Here is a 25,384-nt window from a genome sequence, read left to right on the forward strand (position 1 = left end):
GAAGGTGAGCGCTTTCGCAATCCAACATTTTGGGCCACGTAGAGATAGGAGAGAGTGCATAACTATTGAATCTCGGTCTGGGCTGGACTCGGATCAGCACAACTTCCCAACGCCAGGCCTGAGGTCGTTATTTCTCTTGGCATACTCCATGTGGCTCGCTGAAGCCGAGGATTTCCGTGCACGGGGCTGATCAGGGACGGGACGCGAGCAGGCGATTGAATTGCGAACACCAGCGGCGAACACGGTGCGCTTTGCGGTCATGAGAATATCAGCTCAGCAACAGAGTGGACCGTGGAAGCCTTCAAGTTTTAAGGGCGATGATCGGTGGATCTCAACCCCTCAGCTCATTTCCTACAACTGCAGTCGCTATCACGATTGCAGAAATCCGCAACTTGGTGTTGCGGAGCACTGGCACGTCTTGACACAGGACCAGAGGTCACCGCACGCCGACCGCTTGCTTCAGATACAGTGGCCACTGTACAAGAAAGGCGGTGTCCATTGTGTGAACAGGCCGGATGGCACCCAAGACCAAGAATGGGGTTGTTGCTGATTCGTTCGGATGCTCTCTTCGTCAGTGTACCACCAATATGGAAGACGCTCACAAGCGAGTCCTACCTCCCAGCATTGCCTCGTCTCCTGCAACTCCGCCGTGGCCAAGACGACGTCACCAGTTGCGCAGAGTACGGCAAGCTTCCATCTGCTCCCTTATGCAAGTAAGGCGACCGAACACCTGGAATAAAAGGTTAGCGGTCCAGCATTGACCTTCATAACGGTTCTAGTTCGATCCATGTGAATATCCGGCAACCAGCTCAGGCGGGAAGCAACGGAACCACGAGGAAGTAGACAACCAAAAGTTCTAGAGCGACCTCGACATGGCAAGCGTTCTCTGTCAAACCCCAAGTGCTGAAACGGTTGCTGTTGGAAGAGTGTCCAAAACCTACATACCCCTCCACTTACCCCACGGGCGAGACCCTTCAGATCCTTGACGGCGAGACCTGGATGAGTCGTGGTGATTCTTCAAGAACACATGCGCCTGCGACTCAAAAACTTGCGTCATTTGTCGCTTGCAGGCAACCCAGTTGTGCCCGGCCTTCAAGGATAGGCTTGTTAACTAAAAGCGCAACGTCCCTACTCCGATACAAGCGAAGACGGCAAAAAATTTGCTCGTCTCCAGTCGCCTGCTGCACACTCGTTCTTCATCGCATTCGGATACAACTGCCAGCGGTGGTCGTGGCGGACCGGCCTGTGCCCTTGCTGTTCCGTGCCTTCAAGCTCCCTTCCCTGTCGCCGCTGCGCGCGTGGTCGCGAGACAGGGCCTCCCACGCCCTCCCGCGAGCCCTGCAAGGAGGTGAAGGAACCGTTATGCGAGGCGCCTTGCTGAAATTTTCCTTTGGTGCCCGTTCTTTTTCTATGCCAAGAACGTCCTTGTCCGAAAAGCTCCACGTCCGCCCGGCCGAGCTCCAAGACGGTGCTGTCTTGCAGACGGAAGGGGGCTTTTCGAGTCAGCAACTCCGCACTTGTATCTGTTTATAGCAGATCCGACGACGAGAATAGTCCACGATGACGCAGCGATTCGACGACGTCGATGTTGCTTATGGGTTCGCTCCGGGCGAACACCACGAGTTTGCTAAGTACCGTTGTCGTCTGTAGGGCAATGATTGCCTCCTTTGGCGCAAGGAGGCGATTTTGCTATGCAAGCGAGATTCAATCTGAGATACTCAGTACCAGAGCAACGAATTCACAGCGGATATTGGCTTGAGTCTGGAAAGGGATCAACATCAAAATCTTTTCCAAGAGACAGCTCACATACCTCGCTTCCGACCGAGAGGCTTCAGTTGTTGGTAATGACTCTGCTGCGTGTCTGCCGCCAATGGATTCAGAATGAGCCCCTTTAGCATGTGAGCCAGCGGTCCAACTCTGAGATCCTCAGTACTGACATCGCCAACCAGGAACATCGCTCTCAACGCAGGCTGCCTCAACAGAAGAACCGCCGACCATTGACCAGGAAGACCCATCCGCCCCAGCGCCACACCCATCTCACAGCGTCATCATCCCACAGCGGTAGACCATGGAGCGAGCTCGCTAGGCCCGAGCAGGCGGGCACACCCAATTCTTTTTAGCCCACGGCCTGTCGTTGGGGACGAACGCCAGCTCGGTCCTCGAACGCGGAGACGGGTACTTCCAACGGCACGGGTCGACGTGTCGCAGGGACGCGGGAGGGATGCGGTAGGCGCTTGGGGAGGTAGGGGTAGCATGCGTTGGTTTGGAGACCTCTGCTGACACTTGACAAGGGCGAGCGTTCGGTGTGTAATCGGTTCAGCGCACCTGAGCGCCGCGGACCGCGCAGTCACAAAATGCTTCCTTTTGGCGCCGGCGGTGTGGTTATATTAATGGGGTGAAAAGTATAGTTGGACGTACTGTCGGTGCCTTCCATGTCAGCGTGCTTCTTCAGGCATTGCTCCGCCTGAATACGCAAATGGTGGCGTGATGCCTCAAGAGGCATCTCTTGTGAATTTGAGCGGTTGGGATTTCGAAATCATGTCAGTCGGTAAGTCTAGACCGGTGAATCCTGCAGAACGGGCTCACTACTCTTCGCAGTGCTGTCGCTTGTACAGACAACTGCCTGATTGGGTTAGCGCCACCGTTTGGATAGTAGGAGCAATAAGCTTCGCCGCCAAAAATCGGAGCACTCCGCATTTGCGTGGTGAAACCGACGCACATGAGGCCATGGGGGCTGGATTTCAGACGATCCTTCGTTTTCCCTGTTCGCCGTAGCCGAGTCTTGAACAAGCTAATTGACATGTCATCTTTTTGGCCGACAGCATCCACCAAGAACAGGAAATGTCCAGACTACCGTCAATGCCATGTCTGCTCGAATTTCAATTCGGATCACGGGCTTTCATAGCATGGTAATTAAATCTGTCTCTAGAAGAATTGGTTTCCAGAGATGGAAATTAACAAACTTCATGCCCACATGGGAGAAAACGCACACAGACAGTCTCGATGGATGGGCGACACCGTCAGTCTACCAAAAAAAAAAAGACATCATCAACAAATTCTACCATTGGAACGCATCAATTCCACAAAACCAAGCACGACGACTTCACTAACCGCACCTACAGCGCGGTCTTCGCGCTCCCCCAACCATTACAGCACCCCGCATTCCCGACGCCGTCGTGCCTCGAACAGCGTGGGCGCTACATTAGCCACACGCACCAACCCCCCCAAGTCACGTCCGTCACGGGCGCCAAAACAATTGCATCAGCAGCGCAGGCGCCGCGCTTCCCCTCAAGGGGCCATGGCGGCGCCACAACGGGCGTCAGTCGCGACGGCTAACACGTCTGTTGCATCGGCCCTCACGCAGTGGCGCTCAAGAGAAGATTGAAGTTGCGCAGCCGGCCGGAAAACGCATGGCGCGAAGTTTGTTTTGTTGCGCGCTGAGGCGGGGACCTTGACGCCAGTGGTGGTCTGGCCGGCTGGCTGACTGGCTGTCTGCTGGGCTTGGTGGACGGTGGTTGCGTTGAGCGGACTGGTGTCGCTGACGTGTTTTTGATGGCTGAGAGGGTTGTGGATTCTGTGGCAGACTTTGTCCTTTTGTTGCAACGCTCGAAGAAGACACGATCGCAGGATCGAGAAGCAATTCAATCTCCCCCCCTCATTCATTACATGTATGCAAACATGATCGCGTTGCGATATTCCTCTACTATAAAGTTCACCTCGATCCGAAACAGGCGCTTCAGACCGCGTTTCGCAATACCCAGCCTCTCTGAGCACGGCTTCTCATTACATCATTCACATGTGTTCGCGCGTACATTGCAAATGCTGCCCCAAAATCTTCAAAAATTCGGGTGGATCAGTCTTTCTTCCGATGACTGGTCAAGTTGTATGTCTCATTCGCAATTTAAGTAATGCGCCGCCATTACAGGTATTCTCCTCGGAGGCTGTGAGGACCCGGAACAAAAAAGAGTCATTCGTGAAAATCGGTTTATCCATCTGATAAGTCTGTTCTGCGATACTCTGGTCAAACTGGGTTGACTTCAGCCGCAGCACGAGCAGGAAGAGGCGGAAATTCAGACTGCGCATCATAACTGCGTCCGCTCGTCTGATGCCATTGTCTAAAGGCTGACATGGTGATGTAACGCTGTGCGGCGAGTAGCATTGCGAGGAATGCACTTTCAAGGGACGAGAGACCAAGAGCAGAGGGGATCCAGTTGAAGTTGAATCAGATCGTGGGGTTGCTTGAACCCATCGACGACGTGGATTTGGGTATGATATTGCATTCTGGGTGACTGCTTGCCCATCATTACAACTCAGAAGACGAGACGGTACGTATTGATGCCCCCCCATAGTCCTAGAGTCAATATCCAAACACCCATCATCAAACACGCAGCCCTCTGCACCGCAGAGCTCCCTACTACGACGCAACCCTGTCCATCACCACACCCTTCGGATCCCGCGTCTCTTTATCCCCCCACTCGGCAACCCACCCATTATCCTCCAAATACTTCTTCCAGGCGGCGTCCTCGTCTTCCAACCGCGCGCTGACGTCGGGGATGACGAACCAGGCGATGAGGGCGCCGAGCAGCGCGAAGCTGGAGCCGATGAGGAACGTCGCCTGGTCGCTCTTTTGCCCGTCGCTCCACGAGGATTGGATCGCCGTGAAGGATTGCGTGCCGAGCGTTGCGCCCACTTTCGACCACGCGGCGACGAAGCCCATCATTTGGCCGCGGATCGAGGTTGGGAAGCACTCTGAGGCTGTGAGGAGGACGGTGCTGGTAGCGGCGTTAGTGAGAATGGTCATAGGAGATGAAGGTTGTTGGAGGTCAGGAGAGGGTGCATGGCGAGAGCGTTATTTGCGCTTTGGACGTACCTTCCAGGGCCAACTTCGCCCAACGTCAAAAAGAGGCCGTACATGACGACGAAAAGCGGGAACACAGTTTGAATCGGTTTACTGGCACCGCCCAAGACGAATCCAAAACAAGCCTGAAGCGCAAAGCCCAGACACATGGTTTGGCGGCGACCGATGCGGTCAGACAGGTAGCCACCGAGGAAAGGGCCAGGGATGTAAAAGCAATTGATGACGACGCCCCAGCCGAGGTTCTTGACGAGACTGTCGCCGGCATTGACACGCGACGTGATGGTCGACGAGAAGATGCCAAACGGCACGCTGACGAAGTTGTACAAGAACCACGTCGCGGAGCAGCCCAGTAACGCGCGCCAGTAGCGCTTGACGGCAAGCAGGTACGGCACGCGCTGGCGGCGCAACGACGACGTGCGATACGCCGTCGACACGGACATGCGCAGCCGGAACCAGAAGATGGACAGCGGCGGCACCAGCCCCAGCGCAAACGCCGTCCGCCACACGATGGGGTACTTTTCGACCTTTTGCCCTGTGCATAGGAGCAGCAGCAGAGGGACTAGCCCGCCCCAGACGTAGCCCAGCGAGGCAGACAGGTCGCCGATGATGGCGAACATGAAGCCTCGGTGCTTGCGGTACGCGCCGTCTTCGTCGCTGGCTTCGGTGGCACCGGCCCCTGAGACGGGATATTCGCCTCCGGCACCTACGCCGGCTATGCCTCGCGCGACGATGAGCATCCAGAAGAGTCGCGAGTCGGGATATCCGCTTGCGCCGGCAGACAGAGCGATTCCCAGAACCAGGAGCAGCGTCGTGGCAACTGCGCCTGTTTTGCGGCCAAAATGGTCGACGATGCCGCCGAATAGGAGCATGCCTATGATCATGCCGATCAGAAAGGCGTTGCTCAGGCGCGAGTAGATGGAGTTGGTGAGCGTGGTGGGATAGAGGACGGCGAGCAAGAGTTCGACGTTGCCGATGACTGCGGCATTGCTGGTAATGGTAAGAACAAAGATTTGTTGATGGACGATTTTTCAAAGGAAGACACTCGAGATTTTGTTGAAATTGACGAGGGGTGTGTGCAGAACGAACGCAAAAATAGAGTTCCCTCGAAACGGAAGATGAATGAACGCAGAATAGTTGCAAATGAAGGAAACAGCGGACTTACTATCCATCACTCCCAATCGCTAGTGCCGAATACAACACCATGAGCCAGACCGACAAACGGCTATACTGCCCTTCTTTCTCGGCCTCCTCTTCGCGCGTCGTCACCGTCTGCGCCTCTGCTTCTCCGACAACAACATCTGCTCCACCCTTCTCTCCTTTCAGATTTCTTTCTTTCTCCTGTTCCACAGTCACCGTTCGACCAACTTCAGTTGCACCGAGATCCGTGGACACTGTCATGTCCGGCTCGAGGTGCCAGAGGGCGTGAGTGGGCGACAAGGACTTGTGTCTGAGCAAAACGGCAGCAATTTCAGCGAAGAGGCAACGTCGAGCATCTTACTACCGACAGCATCCATAACTTTTAAACAGAACCACCCGCGCTGGCCCGCCCCAGAAGGGCAGCGTCGCCGACGGGACGAAGGACTGCGACGCGGTATCGCCGCAACACCTTAAAAGGCGCGTTAAGTTCGATAGCTCCATCAATCCGACCAACCGCCGATCCATCAATGGCAATCGCCGCCACTCGATGACAGGCGCTGCCGCGATTGAAAGAACCTGCCATAGTGGATGTCAAAGGAAATGATAATCCCTGAGCGACGGCTCCCTATGCGCAATTGTGGAAGCGAACGAATGCTCCCTGGAGCCATCATGACTTTCGAGTTTCGACCTGCACTGCGCCACTGCTGTGCCAACAACACGAGAGGCCGACGGAACAGTCGACTGGGAGCCAATCCGGGGACGAAAAAGTGGGGTAGAGAGCGACAGAGATAGCTCTCAAGACGGCCAAGATAAGACAGATGTGGCCCGACTAACGCAGAAGGCCGACGAAGCGCGAAGCCGAATTCTTTTTACCTGGGCCGGCACGTTGGATGGCGAGCCGAGCGGTGCTGGCATCTTCAAAGTATACGGAAGGCGCGTTGCGCAGATCGGGAGTGGCATCGTTTGGCCGGGAGAGGGACGAAGAGAGACAGACACATGACATGAGGAATGGTCTGAGGCACACAGACCCGGCGTATGGGATACGGAGGGTTGTTTGAGTCCTGGTTAAGCCGAGGGATGTGGAGATGAGAAAAATCCAATGTCGTGAAGGAAGTTAGAAAACTTAAGTAAGGGTGTAATCCATCGGTGGTGGGAGGACTGCAGTTGAGCGTGACGCGACTATTTTTTCTTTGCAGGCACACCCAGGAACGGTCTTGGTCTGACGCGAGGGGGGGAAAAGAAGGACAACGACCGGGGAACAGGGAAGAGGACCAGGGACAGGGAGGGGCGCGGGGGCGGAGCGGGGCGAATGCTAGCTTGGACGACAACTTACATCGCAGCGGGACCGACGCGCTCTCCGCCCATCCTAAATACCAGCGCTGGGACCTGGCGCGGAATATTTTCGTAGACAAGAAGTTCTCTTGCCAGTGGCTGTTTTGATCACGCTTGTTCGACCACCGTAACAGACTCACGCTCGCCGAGACACGATGATGAGGACCGCGGCAAGGGAGAAGACGGCGCTGCTGCTGGGTGAAACAAGCGGTCAATGGAGAGAAGAGCAGCAGGACGGGAGAAGCAAGTGGCTCCGCATCAAGGTCGCCGTCGCCGTCCTTCTCGCAGCGCTGTACGCGCACTTCATCTACGTCAGTCGGCCCCCTGACGCAGCAAACGACCCCCTCGATCCCCCCAAGTCACCCCCTTGAATAGGTTCGGCCAAAAGCTGACTTCCACAACGCAGACGCACCACTCGCGCACTCACACCATCTCGCGCGTCTCGCAATGCACAACCCGCAACCTGCACGCCAACCTGTCATTCCTTGACGCCGCCTCGCCCATCGCTGGCGCCGAGTTCGTCGAGCGGCGCGACCGTCTCGCCGCCGCGCTGGCCGCGCACCATCCCGATGTCGCCGCGTACGTGCTGGAGCCGGGCTACGCGTTCCAGTTCTACGGCAACATCTCGCAGCGCGACTGGGAGCCGTGGGAGCCCGAGGAGCGGCCTATGCTCATGGTCGTGCTGCCATCAACCGACACCACCAGCGGTGATGACGAGCAGCAGAAAGTCAAAGCACGCAGCATATTCCTGGCGCCAAGCTTCGAAGTCGGCCGCGTGCGCATGCTGGGCATCCCAGCAACCGAAGAGCAGCTCGAGGTCATCGGGTGGGAGGAGCACTGGAACCCGTACGCGACGCTGCTGGCGAGCGGCGTGTTCGCGTCGGCGCCGCGCACGCCGTCCGGCGACGTCAAGCTCATGGTCGACGACGAGATCCGCGACTACATCGTGCGCGGGCTCGATGCCAACGGGTTCGAGACGGTCGGCTTGACCCGCGAGGTCGAGGCCGTGCGGCAGACCAAGAGCGCGGCCGAGGTCGAGGCGCTGCGTGCAGTCAATACGGGGACGGTCGAGGCGGTGCGCGCCATGCGGCCGTGTTTGGTGCCTGGCTTGATCGAGGATGAGGTCATGGGCGTGCTGGATGCTGCGCTCGCGTCGATTGGGTTTGAGAGCTTTTTTGATATCGTTCTGTTTGAGGAGAATGGCGCGTTGCCGCATGGCGGGTTTGTGACGGGCGGCAAGGTGCTCAAGGAGGAGAGCGTCGTCTTAATTGACGTAGGGTCAGTTTATCCTCTCCTCTCCATCCCTTCAACTCCTTGAAGCTGTTCGACTGACCAGACCACAGCGCCCACTACCTTGGCTACTCCTCCGACATCTGCCGCAGCTTCTTCATCCCCACCTGGCGCGACCTTTCCCTTTGGACACGCCTCGTCTCGCTGGCAACCTTCTCCTCCAGCCGCTGGGCCTCCCAGCCCGTCTCCGATCCGAGCCTCTACGCCGAGAAGCTCAAAGTCTGGGACATTGTGCTCGAAGCGCAGACCGAGTCGGCCAAGATGTTCAAGCCCAACAACTCCGCCGCCAGCGTGGACATTGCCGCGCGGAAAGTCATCACCGACGCTGGCTATGGCGATATGTTTACGCACCGCGTCGGCCACGGAATCGGCATCAAGGCCCACGAGTCGCCGTACTTGAACAAGGGCAACCACGAGACGTTGCTCAAGCCCGGCATGACGTTTACCTCGGAGCCGGGCATCTACATGCTCAACAAGTTTGGAGTGCGGCACGAGGACATTTACCTCGTTCGGGAAGACGGCGAGGCGGAGCTGTTGACGGGCCAGCGGGCGCGAAGTCCTTGGGAGCCGTGAGATCTTCAACTAGGCGTCCGGTCGGATTTGCCGTGTAATTTGCGTGTTACCAAGGGGCAAAGACGGGAATTGGCGCCCTCTCCAAACGAAAGCCTAGTCATGAATTTCATCAATTCTGGTATCTGGAGCAAACGGACAAAAGTTCAAAGGAAGTCCTATCCATCAGTCAAGCCACCGTCTAGTAAGATATTGAAAAGAACGAGTAAAAGGGTGTTGGGAAAGACTTTTATCCTCCATGAGCGTGACTAAAAGAGGTGTAGAAGAACCAAAGAGAAAGAAGAAGGGGAAATGGAACCGTCCAAACTCATTAGTAGAGCGGCAGCCTCTCGCGCTCTGCACGCCTCGCATCTTCGCTCTTGCCCCTCTCGAGAGCCTCGTTCTTCATGCGCTCCATGACGGCTTCGAGGTTGATAAGCTCCTGGCGCGTCTCCATTTCGACGGCCATGTCGAGCGCTGGCTTGCCCAAGATCTCCCATACTTCCCAGCGGCGCTCCTCCATCTTGTTGTACTCTTCGTACACGGTCTGGTTTCCAAAGCAAATGCCATAGCCCTCGCAGTAGCACGTGTGCGGCGACGGGCAGTACTGATACTGGCGCGTGAAGATGTAGTGCCACGTATACTCCATGATGCGGCCGGCGTACTGGTCATCCAAGTCGGTGTTGAGCAGCCAGTTACGATAATGCTCATACATTTCTTTGGGATTGGCGCGGATGCGGTCTCGGGAGACTCCAAACTGGGCGCAGCAGGGGGCGCTGAGCACCGAAGGCGTGCGGTGAATCTCACCCAAGCCGCCCAGGCCGGGCGGATGCAGCTGGCGCCAGATTTCCGGGGTGTAATACTTTTCCTCCATGCGCAGATGCTCGTTGAAGTCGACCTCGGGCCGGTCCAGATGAAGCCAGTCTGGGCATCCCGGCTTGTGGTCGCAGCGCGCTGGGAAGTATCCCATGGTCCACACGCGCTCGCTGCGCAGGCGCTTCAGCATCTCGGCCGTGTCCTGGCCCAAGATGAGCAGGTTGTGCCAGCCGACCTTGTGGGCGTGGAAGAAGAGAACGACGTCGGGCAGGTTGTCGTAGTGGTCAATGATGTAGGTCAAGTAGGCCATGGACTCTCTGCCCTTGTTCTTGGGGACTCTGAGCGTCGCCCACCAGTCGTCCATGGTGTAAATGGCCGTGTCGAGGTCGGGCAGCTCCTGCTTGATCCACGATACATCTTCATCGTGGGTGCGTGGGACGACGAGGACGCGCGAGTAGTTGCCGCTCGGTTTGGGGACGCCGGGCTTGAAGGGATCGTTCTCTAGAGAGGGGACCCAGGGCTGTTGCGGACGAGGCTCCTGCTGGAGAGCATCATGGGCAGGCTTTTGGGAGGCGGCTGTGTGTGAAGCCACGGGGGCAGATGTCGGACGGGTGGGCTTGTTGGACTTGAGTTCAACGGTGGGCTCGAGCGAGTTGATGTTCAGGACGCGATCGGCGTGGAGGTATACGAGGAAGAGAGCGAAGACGAGGAGCGTAAAGAGAGACAGGGTGGACCGCCTGGCAAGCAGCATGCTGGCGCGCGAGCAGAGGAGGAGGGAGAGGACAGAGGGAGTGGAGGAATCATGTGTGCGATGGAGCATGCAGAAATGATTGAGAGGCTAGGAGGGCGAGTGAATTGGGAGCAGCGTTCCATGGTTGGCAACCTGAGAAGGGGATCGCCGGCGCAAGGGCGGGCGTTTGTCGGTTGGGTTGGGCGGGGCCAAAGCATCCCTGGGGGAAAGACGCTTATTTGCCCTGACACGAGCATCGGGAGGATGGCATAAGGTAGTTAGCTGAGGGAGACTGGAGGCGGCTCTTTGACTTTTGCAGGCGTTTATTTGTGGTTTGCTGCAGGGAAACGCGTTGTGTAGTGTGCCAGTCCTGGCACCACCTTGGCCACACTTGGCGCAGGGACCCCCAGAGTAGCCATATTACGTCACCTGCCTGCAACACCCAACCTGAAGTGACCACCAGTCCAGTCCTCAAACATCGGTCGACGTCCCGTCCCACAAAGCCACAACTCAGCCCACCCGTGTTACTCAGCTTACCTACCTACCGACCTACAACCTGCGCCATTCAAAGCCTGATTTCATCCTCTTCTTCACCTAAACCAAACCTAACCAAACCCTCAACCCGCACAGACACGCAGCCACCACCACACCTACACCTCCAACCACCGCAACCATGAGCTCCTGGAACATTTCCTACTCCTCGTCCTCCTTCATGTCGTGGTCCAGCAGCACCACCAACAACGGCGGCGCCAACAAGCAAACCCGCGGCCAAGCCTACATGCGCGAGGCCCACTCGAACCCCACGGGCTCCGCAACCCGCACCACGAGCCAGACCCTCGGCCAGCAGCCCGTCCAAGAAACCCGCTTCTACGACGCCCGCGGCCGCGAGCGCCTGCCCTACCACGCAAACTCCCAGCAAAGGCAGCCTGCCGCCATCGCCCAGGGCCGCGTCGAGGAGATTGCCGACGACGATGACCAGCAACAACAGCCCAAGGCTGCCGACAAGGCGCACAAGAAGAAGAGGGTTACCGACGGCAGTGCTTGATCTTTCCTGGGATATCTTTGGCGGAGAACGATTGCGGACGGACGGACGGACGGTTGTAATACTACGATTCACGACTTGACGAGGCGGCACTGGGAGCATTCCTAGGATGGACGGATGGATACACGGACACACGGAGGAGTTTCTGCACGTTTAAATTCCCAACATTACAAACTCGGTACATAATAATACTAGGAGTACGGAACGACTGATGCTGGTTCGGTTAGGGGGGGTATCTATCTGTCTGCCATGTGTCATGCGCCGCCATGCAGAATGTCAAAACAACGCTCAAACGCCATCGACCCGTCCCGATGACTGCCAGAAAAAAAACGCCATTCCTCGTGTCCAACGCGCATTTTCTCAGGTTCATGCAATTAATGCAAAGTGTGGTGGCGGTGGTGCGGTGAGGTGGGACGGCCTGACCCACCTCCCCAAATCTATGCGCCGCCAACCTTAGGTCATGAAGCCAGCCACCAGCGCAACGGCTGCGGCAGCCACGCCAGCTCCCGTGCCGGCGCCGTGATGATGCACGCGTGCGTCTGCGCCGCTACTGCTCGTCGGCGTGGCCGTCGCCGTGTAGACGCCCGTCGGCTCGATGGTGCTGCTGACGCCGCTACTGGTAACGACGCTCAGGCTGCTGCTGGCGCTGCTGGGCAGCGGCGTGCCCGGCTTGCCCGCCATGACGGTCGTTGCGGGTTCCTCGTAGTCGTTTCTGTCCTCGTACCACGCGCCCCCGATGACTGTCCCTTTGCCTTGCAGCATCAAGCCGATCTGGTCCTCGGTGCAGGTCGTGTCGATGGCTCGAAGCCAGCAGATGGCGCTCTCTGTCGTCGACGGTATCTTATTTGTGTGCGTCGTGTTCTGTGGTCCGATGCTGCTGAATACACTGCTGTTTGAAATGATTTCGCCCGTTGACAATTCCGTGCCTTGAATGATGCGAGCGAAGAGGGTAAATGCGGTTTCTGGTTGATAGGCAGGCACCATGTGTCCAGCGTCGTAGATGCGTGAAAAACTCAGGTTGCCATATTGTCGCACCGCTCCGCCAACGTAGCTGCTGTTGACGACAATCTCGGCGTATCCAGCCGCGGGAAAACCTGCGGCATATGCAGGGACTCGAGACGCGAGCTGCAATGATACCGCCTCGCCTCCGACCCAGTTGCATATGTAATCGGCATCTCCATAGATGAGAGCGACCCTGACACCCAGTCCCAAGAGGTACGCCAGATCATCGAGAGAGTGCGCCCTGGCACTGTCCCCGGTGGAGATGAAGGCTGCCTGGACCAGGTTACTGCTCTCTGTATAGTTGACGCGAGCTCCGATGCTTTCCTGGACGCTTGCGTAGTTCAAATACTCTTGATAGTTTCCACTGGGAATGACATCTGGAGTCTTGCGTCTGATATCGTAGTAGCTGCGATTCTGGGAACCGTAAAAGGACTCGACCTGGCTGCAGTACAATTGCGTCTTATAGCAGAGTTGATCTACTGCGTTGGCTCCGCCATCGAGATCTGGGTCGTAAATCTCAGATGCATTTCGGCATGTCTTGATTTGGTCCTCACAGCCGTCCGTCTGAGTCAAAAGATTGAGCAGGTTGAGCGTGTCCGTTGTCGAATATACATCCAGACCGTATGTGTTGTTTGTGGGAAACGTGGCACTCGAGGGGACTTGGACCAACTGGTCAACCAGGCCGTTGATGATTCCAAGCGTTGTAAGCTTGATTTCCAATGTTGACTCGGAAGGAATTGTCCCGTTTGCCCTCATGGCATTCTTCTCTTCAACAAGACTCGCAAAAGCAGGTCCATACGTGCCGCCGTAGCTTTCAGTAAACAAGTTGATACCCGTGGCATCGACCACGGCACCGTCTGGCCTGGCGCCAGGGTTGTATTGTGGAAAAGTGTCCAAAAAAGCCTGCAACAGGTGCCACATGGTATGCGCGGCAATTTCGGACGTATTGGCCGTGTTTGCACTATTGTTACTAGGAAACGATCCGTTCAAAAAGGTAAAGGCCGGTTGGTCGCTGGGTACTTGGGCCGGGGGAAAGGCATATTCGTTGCTCAGCAAGTTGCGGGAGCCGTTCCTGATCGTGTCGTATGAAAGACCGACTTGAACGGGCTGGTCGATGAATAAAACATTCGAACTGCGGTCCCATCCCCATGTCCGAGCTTGAGTTCCAAAGGATCCGTCTGACAGCTCAATTATTTTGCACGGTCCCGTCTCCTCGAACAAGCCAATCATGCTACTACTTCCGGGTCCACCATTGAGCCTAAAAAGCCACTCAGCCCTACGAACCCACGCCTGTGCAGGGAAATAGTTACCAAATAGTCAGGGGAGCAGTCGACGCATTTTCGCGCGACTCGATAAACCAAAAAAACGTATTGATCGGGTAGTCTTGCTGCACTGGCGCAAGCGTGAACGGCGGGAGAGAAATGTAACCACTATACTGCTTTTGGTAATCGAAAACAGTGGTACAAGTGCCCGGGGCAGGCGACTTGAATGAGACGGTAATGTTGGAATTGGTTGGCGAGCGCGTGATGTTGGTAAAGGTCACGGCGGGTGGGAATTGCGCAACAGAGAAGGAAAGCAGCTGAGCCAGAGCCAGAGCGAAAAGCATGACAGGCGAAAACTGACCAACACTAGCAGTTAGCTCTCCGGCGACGAATGTAAGAAGTACTGGAGAGGCAGCAGATTATTAAAACAGATAGAAGAGGACAAATGGAATAGGGAAAAGGACGTGAAGGGCAAACAATAACCTCACCATGACTTGAGTATTATCCCAGGCCAGCGGACTCGAGCGCAGCCACAAAGGAGGGGATGGGGGTGAGAGGGAAAAGAGAGAAGGGCGCGCGTCGCCGTTCAATGCCTGCCGACTAGCGCCGCGAGGCCGACGAAAGAGAGAGCATTGGCGTTTGGGCCGCAGCGGTGTGCGAGGTGAACGAGCGAGGAGCACAAAGAACAAAGCCGTCGAGAGGAAGCGGAGGGGAGGGGAGCTGGGACACGGAGCTGGGAGCTGGGAGCCGGGCGCGGCTTCAGCACTTGGGTTGGATCCTGGGGGCGTTCGGCTGCGGCTGCACCAGGGCAAGGAACCCACCAGAGGAAGAGGCCGCCATTGGACCTGTGCATCCTTGCGTCTGAAAGAGTTGCCGTGCCACCACCTCACGCCTACGCAACCACTCGAAAACCCCCGCAGCAGAAGAAAGAGAATGAAACGCTTGCGGATATATTTCTGATGCTAGAAATCCTCCTTCACATGCTAGACTTGTGCAACTTCCAGCCCCTCAAAACTTTTCCACCCTCGTCCCCACCGCTCTCTGGTCAGCCAAAGTCACCAGGTTTGCCCCGACGACCACGTCCATCAGCCCAAGACCGACAGACTTGTAAATAACATTGCCTCGCTCGAGCCAGTCTCGTAATCCGCCGTCACTCTCTCCAGGCCTGTTGTTCTTGACCTCGATGCCACTGCCGTCCGTGCTCGACTGGCTGTCACTCGTGCTTTGTTTGATCTCCGCGTCGCGCCTCTTGAGCATCAGAAGCTCCCCCAACTCCACCACCTCGTGTCCTTCGAGCTTTGCTTGTATCAGCTCTCCAGCTTCACGCAGACAAGCCTCGACGCTGTCAACAACAATGGCTCCACCCTCTTTGGCATGCTTGTGGAAGTGATGGCCGTGCTGCGGCGCCACAGCCTGGCGCAAAATGTCTGGGTGGATTTCGCACATGTGCGGCTTGTAGCTTCCAATGGCTGCAACATATCTTCCTTTTCTGCGGCCTTCATGGTTGGTCAAGTAGCTGGCCGGAAACAGAGGCTCCAGAGACGGCGTAGTCATGAAAATGGCCGACGACGACCGCACGGTGGACTTGAGATAGCGCTCGTACTCGGTATGCGCAGGCGTGATGATTGCCGTTTGGGGCCGGTGGACACCGCCGTTTGGGCTGTTGTCCGGGTCGTACAGCTTCTGAACTAATCCTTTTGCTCTGTCAAAGGTGCGGGCAATGATGTTCAGGTGGTGGATTTCGTCTCCGCGAAGCAGGAGCGCCAAGCGCGCATGCCAGTAAGCTTGCTTGCCAGCCCCAAAGATGGTGACATCGTGGACGTTGCGGCGCTTCTTGAAAAGCATCGTCGATGCCAAAGCTGTCCGGAAGGCGGTAATCTCTTCGGCGTTGATGAGAGCCCGGGGGAATCCGTGAGCATCGAGCAGAGTGAGAGAGCCTCTTGGAACCGTGAGATCGTGGCCTGAGTCACCTTCCGATGTTTTGGTCTCTGATGAAGCCGAGAGTGAAGGGTCAGGTAGGGTGACTATCTTGACGCCTAATCCATACTGGCTGCTAGCCGGCATGAACAGAGTGGTGGAGCCGTCCTTTCGCTTCATGTGGGTTCTTTGAGGTTGATAGCTCGAGCAGCAGTCATTTTCATCCGCTGAAGCCGTCGAATAGTAGTGCAGTGCGTCTCCGAGGGACTGTTGTATCTCGAGTACATCCTGCCGAGTCAGGGAGTGGAGCAAGCTCCTGACTTCGTCGTCAGACAGTATCGTTAGAGGCATTGAGTTTTCGAAAGCTGTTTGGTCTTTTCCGTGCAACAGGAGTGGGAGGAAATGCTCCTATAACTCGAGTCGGAGCATGGAACAGGTGGGGAACATGACGCAGCGGGGCGCGAACGAACTCCGGGTAGGCGCGAATGAATGGTCCCAGGTCGCTGTCAGCTGTCCGATCGCGGGACGACTCCCGGCGCACCCGCAACTCAGGGCATCCTCTTGCTGTGGGTCAATTGGAGCATTTTTGCTGATCCAACTGTGAGCGAGTACCTTCCAATGTTACGACACATCAGCAAACCAACGTATTTGGGCGACAGAGCACGGTGGTTGCTACAAGCTTGTTCAAGCAATACGGCTCCGCGGCCAAGGTCACGGCAGACGGGCACAAGACTACCTTAGGCAGCAGGGGTGCAATTCCTTTGAGTAGGACACCCAGTCACACAAGGCGAAAAGACCGAGAAGCAGATACTTCGGCGCGTCCACGATGAGGGCCATGGAATGCTTTCGCTAATCATTCGAAGTGCACGTAGCTCACATTTCCGTCGGTTTCCACCAACGCCCGCTAAACTGATTGGAAGACATGCCAATGACCCGTTAATCCATTTCCATTTTGTGGTATCTTTTGAACTGAAAGTTTTTTAGACCGCTTAGATCTTGATGGCGTTCTCAACGGCCTTGCGCTTCTTCTCCTGCTTGGCGTTGGCCTTGAAGCCCATGATACCACCACCCCAGTGGCGGCGGGACTCCTCGTTCTTGGCGAGGTAGCCCTCCTTGATGGCGGAAACGACCTTGGAGAACTCGGCCTTGTCCTCAGAGCGGACCTCGGTGAGGGCGACGACGGCGGCGGTCTAGTTGGAGTTGTCAGTGTTTGTTTCGACCATCAGCGCGAATTGAAACGTACCTTCTTGTGGACGAGCGTTCCGAGACGAGCCTTGCCCTTGATGATGGCGTAGGGGACACCCATCTTGCGGCAGAGGGCGGGAAGGAAGATGACCAGCTCGATGGGGTCAACGTCGTTGGGGATGAGGACAAGAGAAGCCTTCTTGTTCTCAATGAGGCCGACAACGTGGTTGAGACCGTACTTGACGGCGTAGGGCTTCTTGGAGACGTCCTCCTTCTTCTTGCCCTCAGCAATGGCGGTGGCCTCCTTGGTCAAACGCTCCTTCTTCTCGGCCTTGGTCTCAGGACGGTACTTGTTGAGGAGCTTGAGGGTCTGGGCGGCCGTGTTGCGGTCGAGGACCTGCTGGAACTGGGAGATCGCAGGGGGAACCTTCAGGCGAAGGTTGAGGATCTTCTTCTGGCGCTGAAGGCGGACGTACTCGGGCCACTTCACCATGCGCGAAAGGTTGCGCTTGGGCTGGATGTCCTGACCGATGCCATAGTTGCGGGGGCGCTTCTCGAGGAGAGGGTTCTGTTGGAATTGTCAGTACTCGACGATGTCTCGGTAGTAGAGAGGTGTTACTCACCTTGGCCTGCTTCTTGGAGCCAGCCTTGCCCGACGAGAACGGCGCAGGGGCGGTCTTCTTTCCCGACTTAGGAGGCTGTCATTGAGACAAGAATCAGCACACTGATCCTTCATCTCTAAAGAGCTGTAGGAGGCATTTCTGCGCTCCGTTGCTCAAGCCAAATCATCGCCAACGCCAAACGGCCGGAGCCGATGACGAGACGGAAAATTGCTGCGGCGTGCGCGTCGACTGCAGAAGCAGTGCAAAGACGGCAGAGGCCATGCAGACTTTGTCCGAAGACGATCAAGCGTAGCAGTAGCTTACCATTTTGGTTTGTCGATGGGCGGTCGTAGGACAAATGTCGTCGTGGGTGGAGGAGAGAACGAGAAGTCTGGCGGACGAAGCGCGAAGGTTTGTGTGGACTTCGCACGGCCTCGCTTAGTCCAAACAGGATTAGCCTGGGTGGGCGGCTCACCGCCCTCGGCCCACGCTACGAATTCTGCCACCGCCAGCGGGCGGGAGACGGCCGGGGGGTGCTGCCCTAAGGAGGTGTCCTGCCCTGGTGCTGGCGCTGGCGCTGGCGCTGAGGTGGGTGGCTCGTGTCTAATCGCCGCTGTCGTTCGTCTCGGTCATCCGCCGAACTGGAGCGAGCCATCTTGTGTGCGCAACATTTGCGCTCTTGTCCTCTTCCACCTCCAGACGCGACCTGAAAGCCCTCCGTCACGCGCCATGTCAGCTTGGGCTCACTTTTGATTCTCCAAATCTGTCGACCCTGCCCCAACACCACCGACGCCCTCCAGCGCGTACTGTTCAGCTCCAGCCAAGAGGGTCAACACGTCACGGAGCACACCATGAAGTCGTCCAACATGAGGGAGTCTGGCGCTGCCCACACAGCTCCGAATCGACGTCAGTCAGCTCGCCAGCAACGCACCACCACCACACGTCCTGCCAACTACTATGCTCGACCCTTCGGTCGCGGTACAATGGGAGCCGCCGACACTGCCTCGACCACCAACTCCACGCCCGGCTTCTTTCCTGCTATTACACACTTTACCGACTCGATAACTGCTTTGCCCAAAGAGGCCATGAAGCATTTTTCGATGCTCAAGGAAGTCGAAGCCAAAACCCATCAGCCAGATCAAGACCTTCAGAACATTGCCGACGCCGTCGTCCAACTCCAAGCCCCCACACGCCGCGAAGCGCGACTCGCCGCGAGAAACGTACCGAATACAGCGGGAAACAATAGCGCCAATGGCAGTGTTGCTGGCTCTGTCGGGCACGACCAACCGCCCACCAACCAGCAGCAAGCCGCTGAGCTCATCGAGAGCGCCAACGATGAAGACATCATGAGCGAAAGAGCCATAACGGCTCGGCGAGAACTGTTCTTGCGTTTTCGGTACCATCTTTCCCAAATGTGCTCCATGCTCGACGAGAAGAATGCGGTCTTGTCGAGCGCCAACCAAACCATGGACAAACAACTATCGCGAATGGACAGCTCCTTCCAACACATTGATGAGGAGCTCAGCTTCGAGGCGAGATATGGCAGTTTCTCCCACTGGGCATACAAAGATGGCGATGAAAACAAGAAGAAGACGACAAATGAGCGGTCGAGGCGCGAAGTCGCTGCTGCCAACAATCTGGCCGCAGCAGCTGCGGCAGTCCACGAAGGTGACATTGCTGCCAGTCGAAGCGAGGCTCGACGAGAGGCGGTCATGGCGAAACAAAAGAGCCGCCACCACCACTACGGAGTCGCTGACTTTGAGGATGTTCGGCCACCAAAGAAAGCACCTACGAACCGCGGTAAAAAGGCGGCCCAGCCATTAGGTCCTCCAGATGCGCGGACCTACGGCTTGGGCATTTTGAATGGCCCAGAGCAACCGGCCAAGAGACGCAAAACAGAAAAGGCGGCCGCGGCAGCTCCAGTAATGGAGCGTTCGCTCAGCGGGGCAATCAACAATGCGCACATTGGCCGCGCGAGTCCGAGGGAGACACCGGCTGTGGAAGGGCCAAAAAAGAGGCCCCGGGCAGCACCAGCTCCCGGAGCCACGAAGAAGAGGTACGATTTTCCGAATGAAAGCGCAGACCTGAAGCTGACTGGTCCAAGGAACCAACATGTAGGCGCACAGTCCCCACAAGTCCCGTCTTCTCCAGTGGTTGGCAACTTTTCGGCGCTAGCATCCAACGGTCAGCGGCCTCAATCAGCACGAGCCCGTCAAAACTCGACAACAAATTCTATAAACTCAAATTCGAACGCCCAAGACGCGACTCGCAACCGCCCTGGATCATCGGCTTCGAACAGACCTGTCAATGGCACAGCAATTCCTACAGAAACAGAGCCAAGCGCGGGGTACACGGTTCCAGGGCCTCCTTTGCCAGTCGCGCCGGTGCCCCTGGAGCCAGCGCCTACTGGCAACGATGCTCTGCCTGACCGCAGTAGCATGAAGCGAGAGGAGCCCGAGAATCAAGAAGGTCCAGGCACCCCTGCGCAAAACATTGTGACGCGGGGAGCTGGACGTCAATCAAAGACAGCTACTCCCGTCATCGGCGCATTCCCATCAGATGTGACCATGGCCAGAAGCCGCAGCACGCGCAACAATGGCAGCAGTCATGCGTCATCCGAGTCCAACGTACCATTGACATCTCATCCCACACAGAAGCGTTCGCACAAGAAGACAGGCCCCGCGTTGCAGACACGACCTCACAACGTTGGCGACGGAAGCGGCATAGTCTCTGGCCCAGATTTGGAAGACGAGGTTGCCGAAGAAGACGAGGACGGCGACCAAGAACGGTTCTGCTACTGTAATGGAGTCTCTTACGGAGAGATGATTGGCTGCGACAATCCAAACTGTACAAGACAGTGGTTCCATTATGCCTGTGTTGGCATCACGAAAGAGCCCAACAAGAAAGGTACGTCTCTCTGGTCCGCACTCTGTGTTGTCACTGCTAATGTCAAGCAGCGAGCTGGTATTGCAACGAATGTAAAGAAAACATGAGACGGTCTCGCCCTGGTAGCCGGCCGGGGCATTAGCAGTTTTGTATAGGTCACGGCGTCAAATACCAAGATGCACTCTTACGGGAGGCGATGGCGGTATGCTTTTACGATTTACTCACGACGCGGACTGCAACAAACATGATATCAAGTGAGAAAATGGGACACGCGTCTCTCACCCGCAAAAGTCGAAACAGGGCCGGAGCATGGGGTTAGCAGACATTTATTGGTGCGAGAGCTTGAATTTCCTCTCGGACTCAGGCATGGAGTAAAAGGGGGGTGTTTTGTTTCTCCCTTCAAATGGGTTGGATGCGTCGGGAAGGCCTAAAATGGATCGCTTCCACGTGCGATCAGGATTTCTTCCGTTTGAGGTGGGAGAGACATTTGAAGCCTCGGCGTGGAAGTCCAGCTTGAAGGCCTCCATCTTTATCTTGTCAGTCAAAGTCCAGTCGTGGATTTCTCCACGTTAAATCACCGAAGTAGAGTTTCTGTCATGCCGATGTGTCGTTGGATGCCCCGCAGTGATCGACAGATGTGCCTGAACAAGCACAGGGCAGGCCAAGCCAGGTCCCCAGACATTACCTTGTTGCGTCACAGCTGGAAATTGGAGCAATGGAATGAATATCGAGGCTCAAAAGACTTGTTAACGGTTCTGTAGGAGAGAGTCAGTCCTTGACCTTGCCGCCTGACCGCAGCCAATGGCGAGGCAGGCGGGCAGCCCGAGTCGACTCGACGGGGCCTGGAGCTGTTTCAGGTCAACCCAACTGGACCTGACTTCCTCCAGCTCCACCGTCATCTTCACCCACCCCAAGTCAAGTCCCTTACGCCCACACGCCACTTGTCACGTCGCCCGTTTTTCACCATCGCGACCACCCAGCTGCAGCACTAGCCTCAGCTGCTGAGCTGAACCCACGAGCTCCCCATCTTCCGGCTTCCCACGCCAATCACCCGCCGACGTTTCCGGGCAATCTTACCTGCAGCCTACCCACTTTCCTGCTCTCCGATCGCCGCACCCTTTCTCGTCCATGTTCAAGATTACTTTCTTCCTCGACTTCCGCCGTATCCACGCCTCCAACCGTCCTACAGCCGTCTAAAGCCTTACCACCGTTGCCGATCTTTCCGACCTTGAAGCTCTCTACACCCATACCCAAGCGTTCTATCGCTTAGAATCCACAAGCCGGCACACCTGCAGACATATCCACAGCCACCACCATGTCTGGCATCGGCGTCTTCTTCCTCGTCGTCATCCTCCTCATCGGCGCCACCTTTGCCGGCTACACCGTGTGGGTGCGCCTACGAGCCAAGCGCCTGGGACTGCCCCCTCCGTCACTCAACCCGTTTGCGCGCGACTCGTCGCGCTCCAGCGTCGCCGCTTCGGCGCTGCCGGCTCCCGCCCCCGGTGGCATCGTCGGCTGGGTCAACGACAAGATGGCGGCGCTCAAGAACCGCCGCAACAGACGCGGCGACCCCGCCCGCGAGCGGTACGCTGCTGGAGCCTACGAGGAGGCCGGCGTAGTAGGCGGCGGCGCTGGAGCCCCAGCACCCGGAGCTGGCAGCGGTGGATTCGGCGGAGGAAGCACGGCGCGAGGCGGGGCGCGAGGCCTCGATCCGGACGAGGCGTGGGATACCCGCGTCGGCAACGAGGCCTACTACGAGGAGCAAGAGTTGGGACTGCACGAGCCGACGGCGTACAGCGGCGCGGGCTACACCATGGCGGGAGGGTACGGCGGCAATGCGTACGCGGCGCAGAGCCGGGTCGACCTGGGCGACAGCGGGTACGGAGGAGGAGCCGTCGAACGGGGCCGCAGCAGGTCGAGGGAGCTCGACGACCGGTACGGAGGAGAGGAGCTGGGCCGGACGACGACGGCGGGCAGCGACCCGTTTGGCGACACGGCCGAGAGGAGCGACATGGGCTTGCGGGGCGTCAGTCCGCGACCGATTGATACGAGCGTGGGTGGCAGGAATCAACCACAGCAGGCTTCGGGCGACAGTGCGGCTAGTGAGCGTAGGAGCATGTTCCGAGAAGACGTCTAAGATGGGAAGAGTAGGTGTTTGGCAAGCGAGCAAGTCGGGATTCGATCGAACGAGCAGAGTAAAGTAGTGAGTGTTAGGGCAGTCATGGAGCCGGTTTTTTCCCTTTCAAAGTCAGCCAAAGGCATGGAGTCTGTCGGCAACGGTGGGGCAGGGTGGTGAGAAGTGCTGTTCTATTTCCTGGTATAGCAGCGGCGGCAGCAGCAGCTAGCAAAATAACTGTTCATGGTTTGTATCTCCTTTGGGAGCTTATCATATAGAACTCGGCGGTGGTCCTCGTTGATGTATCACTCACCGCCACAAAACTCGAATGCGGATTGGGGCTTTTGTCTCGCAATTCTTTGGTGCCTGTCTATACCAGTGCTCCTCTACTCATATACCTCTCCCTCCGAGTCAGCACCCTGTCGCGAGTGTGTAGTGCTCAATGATTCTCAGTCACTCCCCTCCCCCTCTCCTAGCGCATCCAGAAATCCGAATCTATTCCCCGCCGTGTGTTGATTCACGGGAAGGACGCGCTTCTGCGAGGCCGACGGCTCCGCAACCTCACTCCCCCTTTGCCTCTTTCGGCTCTCCTTTTTCTTCTTTTTCTTCCCACCCCGACCCCTAGCTGTCTGATCCTCGTCGTCTTCCTCGGCCAAATTGGGCAGCTGGCTGATGGCTATGGCCAACTCATCCTCACTGACAATTGAAGAACCGAGGGAACTCAGGCTCTCCGTCTCCAGCGCGTCGAACATAAAAGACACAGGCGGTATATTGTTCGTGTGTACGGCAACCTCGCTGACGACATCTTGAGTCATCACACCCAAAGCTGGCTTAGCCTGTTCATGCGCCTCAACCGCTGAGAGGTAGAGGTTGAAGATCTGGCGGACCATGCGGAGAGAGTAAAGCACGCCATGCCATTGCGCGGCGCGATGGGTAGCATCCCAGGATACCACATCTTCTCTGCCGTTTCTGCCATCACTGCGCAACGGGCCGCGCAGAAGACGGAGGACCTCAGAGCGCGTGGGTAGCTGCTGCTGCTCGCCGGCAGCTACCAGCTCGTTACAGAGATACTCGACAGCGAACAGCTTCCAGAAAAGCGTAGGATTGTCGGAAAACGCGCCGCCTGTGCTCATGCTTTCCCTTAGAGTCGACATGGATGACTGCCAGGCGTTTTCACCCTGCGCCAGCTCGTCAGGAGTAGCGTTGGCAAGGTCCACTTCGTCTCCGACGACGCGCGCCCCACGCCGCGTGAATTCGACAATTTGCGACGACGGCGGGAGGAAGCGGGCGAGAAGTCCGTAGCAAAGCTGGCGCAATGGCGCCGAGATGCGCCAGGCGGATGCGCGGGCGGGGTCTTCGATGAGAAAGGGGAGGTAGATGTGGCAACTCTTAGGACCAGGGTTCGCAGGGGGTGAAGCAGCAGTGAAGGGGTACCCGATTTGGTGAATGAGTTCGGAGACGCGGGGATCCAGTTTGAGGAGATGGCTTGCCAATTCGGCATGTGCGTCTTGAGATGCACCAGCTTCCAGAGCAGATGGTTCAAGTTGTTCAAGTGCTCCTTGCTCCACCTTGTAGGATGCAGGCAGCGGCTCAAACTCTTTCAGGAACGCTCTATACGCTTCGTCATTTTCATCCAGCTTTTTGGCAACCCGGACACACTGCTGTAGCGAGCGATGGGGATCTTGCTGAAGCGCAAATCCAAATGGCTGCAATGAACGCAGATCCAGCGTCTTTGAAATCTTGGATGGACAGTATGCGAAGCCTTTGAGCAACGAGCGGCCGGGCAATGTCGAGACGCTGATATCAGGGAAGCGCAAAACGGAGCCAGTTGCGCCAAGGTCGTGTATCAACAGGTCAGAATCATTGGACACGAGCCAACAGTCTGTGGACTTGGACAGAGAGCCGACGAGGTCCGCGCAGAAGACGTCTGCTTCGGCCGGGACCACCGAGACATATTTGCTGAAGCGACTTCCATTGAGATGGTCAATGACAGCCGGCACCAAGAACGGGCTTGCGGGAAGTCCTCGCAGTCGTTCGGGAGTAGAGCGATACTGTCCAAAATCGACTGGCCGAGCGGTGACCCTGCTCACTGGCAGGCCGTCCGGATTCGACGCTCGAAACCTGGCGAGCTGGTTTGTGTAAGACTGCAGGCGGCTGATGCGCGTCTCGCGTTTCGCCTCAGGTAGCAACCCATCGAAGAAGATTGCTGCTCTTTCAACTCAGTCAATCAGGTTCCGATGATCGCTTCAAGATTGCCACTCGCCGTCCTGCTCGCAGATACTCACAGGGCCAATCCGTGCCTCTCCAGCACCGTCAGAAAATCTTCCGCAACGGCCCCGACTTCCCCGTACGAAGGCATCGCTTCGAGCGCATTTCGCCCGTGAGATCGTGCCGCGAACGCTCGCTCGTAAGCATAGTACGCAAGGCCTGGACCGTCTATCACGACCTGGCCTTTTCTGTCCTGGGGCAGGTCGAACGCGTCCCCGGGTGCTGCAGCCGCTGGGGCCGTCCCAAGCTCGACGCCCGAGCCATGATCCTGCAGCGTGAGCAGGAGGCGGGGAATTCCCATGTCGAGGGTTTGGTGTTGAGAATGAAACTGGACGCTGCAGTTGGCGTTGAGTGCATCGGTCGGCAAAACTGTGTGGCGCTAGGCCAAACTA

General features: G+C 57.1%; 11 protein-coding genes across 11 annotated transcripts; 4 read left to right on the plus strand and 7 right to left on the minus strand.

Annotated features, from left to right (window-relative positions):
• Nucleotides 1-930: 930 nt before the first annotated feature.
• J3D65DRAFT_610143 (uncharacterized protein) lies at nucleotides 931-2,021 on the plus strand. The gene is made up of 2 exons (XM_066798769.1): nucleotides 931-1,761; nucleotides 1,811-2,021. Exon 1 carries the CDS (start codon nucleotides 1,000-1,002, stop codon nucleotides 1,531-1,533), a length of 534 nt encoding a protein of 177 aa, XP_066659844.1. The 5' UTR covers nucleotides 931-999; the 3' UTR covers nucleotides 1,534-1,761; nucleotides 1,811-2,021.
• A 2,393-nt stretch (nucleotides 2,022-4,414) lies between these two features.
• Nucleotides 4,415-6,061, minus strand: J3D65DRAFT_546259 (inorganic phosphate transporter; the record flags this gene model as incomplete). Its single annotated transcript, XM_066796806.1, has 3 exons — nucleotides 4,415-4,772; nucleotides 4,871-5,845; nucleotides 6,021-6,061. 3 exons carry the CDS (start codon nucleotides 6,059-6,061, stop codon nucleotides 4,415-4,417), a joined length of 1,374 nt encoding a protein of 457 aa, XP_066659845.1.
• A 1,259-nt stretch (nucleotides 6,062-7,320) lies between these two features.
• Nucleotides 7,321-9,463, plus strand: J3D65DRAFT_610149 (metallopeptidase family M24). Its single transcript, XM_066798770.1, has 3 exons — nucleotides 7,321-7,638; nucleotides 7,734-8,605; nucleotides 8,671-9,463. The coding sequence occupies exons 1-3, from the start codon at nucleotides 7,483-7,485 to the stop codon at nucleotides 9,188-9,190; spliced, it is 1,548 nt and encodes a 515-aa protein (XP_066659846.1). The 5' UTR covers nucleotides 7,321-7,482; the 3' UTR covers nucleotides 9,191-9,463.
• Nucleotides 9,464-9,497: 34 nt separating this feature from the next.
• J3D65DRAFT_643620 (uncharacterized protein) lies at nucleotides 9,498-10,733 on the minus strand (the record flags this gene model as incomplete). Its single annotated transcript, XM_066802094.1, has 2 exons — nucleotides 9,498-10,483; nucleotides 10,514-10,733. The coding sequence occupies 2 exons, from the start codon at nucleotides 10,731-10,733 to the stop codon at nucleotides 9,498-9,500; spliced, it is 1,206 nt and encodes a 401-aa protein (XP_066659847.1).
• A 307-nt stretch (nucleotides 10,734-11,040) lies between these two features.
• Nucleotides 11,041-12,032, minus strand: J3D65DRAFT_28026 (uncharacterized protein). The gene has a single exon (XM_066795060.1). It carries the CDS (start codon nucleotides 11,854-11,856, stop codon nucleotides 11,278-11,280), a length of 579 nt encoding a protein of 192 aa, XP_066659848.1. The 5' UTR covers nucleotides 11,857-12,032; the 3' UTR covers nucleotides 11,041-11,277.
• A 175-nt stretch (nucleotides 12,033-12,207) lies between these two features.
• Nucleotides 12,208-14,362, minus strand: J3D65DRAFT_546442 (Alpha/Beta hydrolase protein; the record flags this gene model as incomplete). The annotated part of the gene is made up of 2 exons (XM_066796816.1): nucleotides 12,208-14,014; nucleotides 14,067-14,362. 2 exons carry the CDS (start codon nucleotides 14,360-14,362, stop codon nucleotides 12,208-12,210), a joined length of 2,103 nt encoding a protein of 700 aa, XP_066659849.1.
• A 593-nt stretch (nucleotides 14,363-14,955) lies between these two features.
• J3D65DRAFT_610155 (uncharacterized protein) lies at nucleotides 14,956-16,615 on the minus strand. The gene has a single exon (XM_066798771.1). It carries the CDS (start codon nucleotides 16,284-16,286, stop codon nucleotides 15,027-15,029), a length of 1,260 nt encoding a protein of 419 aa, XP_066659850.1. The 5' UTR covers nucleotides 16,287-16,615; the 3' UTR covers nucleotides 14,956-15,026.
• A 150-nt stretch (nucleotides 16,616-16,765) lies between these two features.
• Nucleotides 16,766-18,089, minus strand: J3D65DRAFT_610159 (60S ribosomal protein eL8). Its single transcript, XM_066798772.1, has 4 exons — nucleotides 18,047-18,089; nucleotides 17,744-17,818; nucleotides 17,179-17,688; nucleotides 16,766-17,125 (listed from the first exon to the last, which is right to left on the minus strand). The coding sequence occupies exons 1-4, from the start codon at nucleotides 18,047-18,049 to the stop codon at nucleotides 16,925-16,927; spliced, it is 789 nt and encodes a 262-aa protein (XP_066659851.1). The 5' UTR covers nucleotides 18,050-18,089; the 3' UTR covers nucleotides 16,766-16,924.
• A 179-nt stretch (nucleotides 18,090-18,268) lies between these two features.
• J3D65DRAFT_610161 (uncharacterized protein) lies at nucleotides 18,269-21,197 on the plus strand. Its single transcript, XM_066798773.1, has 3 exons — nucleotides 18,269-19,778; nucleotides 19,827-20,629; nucleotides 20,680-21,197. The coding sequence occupies exons 1-3, from the start codon at nucleotides 18,574-18,576 to the stop codon at nucleotides 20,748-20,750; spliced, it is 2,079 nt and encodes a 692-aa protein (XP_066659852.1). The 5' UTR covers nucleotides 18,269-18,573; the 3' UTR covers nucleotides 20,751-21,197.
• Nucleotides 21,198-21,715: 518 nt separating this feature from the next.
• J3D65DRAFT_28228 (uncharacterized protein) lies at nucleotides 21,716-22,959 on the plus strand. Its single transcript, XM_066795088.1, has one exon. It carries the CDS (start codon nucleotides 21,924-21,926, stop codon nucleotides 22,743-22,745), a length of 822 nt encoding a protein of 273 aa, XP_066659853.1. The 5' UTR covers nucleotides 21,716-21,923; the 3' UTR covers nucleotides 22,746-22,959.
• Nucleotides 22,960-25,363, minus strand: J3D65DRAFT_28111 (XPG domain containing-domain-containing protein). The gene is made up of 2 exons (XM_066795074.1): nucleotides 25,010-25,363; nucleotides 22,960-24,935 (listed from the first exon to the last, which is right to left on the minus strand). The coding sequence occupies exons 1-2, from the start codon at nucleotides 25,291-25,293 to the stop codon at nucleotides 23,174-23,176; spliced, it is 2,046 nt and encodes a 681-aa protein (XP_066659854.1). The 5' UTR covers nucleotides 25,294-25,363; the 3' UTR covers nucleotides 22,960-23,173.
• Between the last annotated feature and the right edge of the window lie 21 nt (nucleotides 25,364-25,384).

Source organism: Phyllosticta citribraziliensis (assembly GCF_038025025.1).
Source record: "Phyllosticta citribraziliensis strain CPC 17464 chromosome Unknown J3D65scaffold_1, whole genome shotgun sequence".
Classification (NCBI taxonomy): Eukaryota; Fungi; Ascomycota; class Dothideomycetes; order Botryosphaeriales; family Phyllostictaceae; genus Phyllosticta; species Phyllosticta citribraziliensis.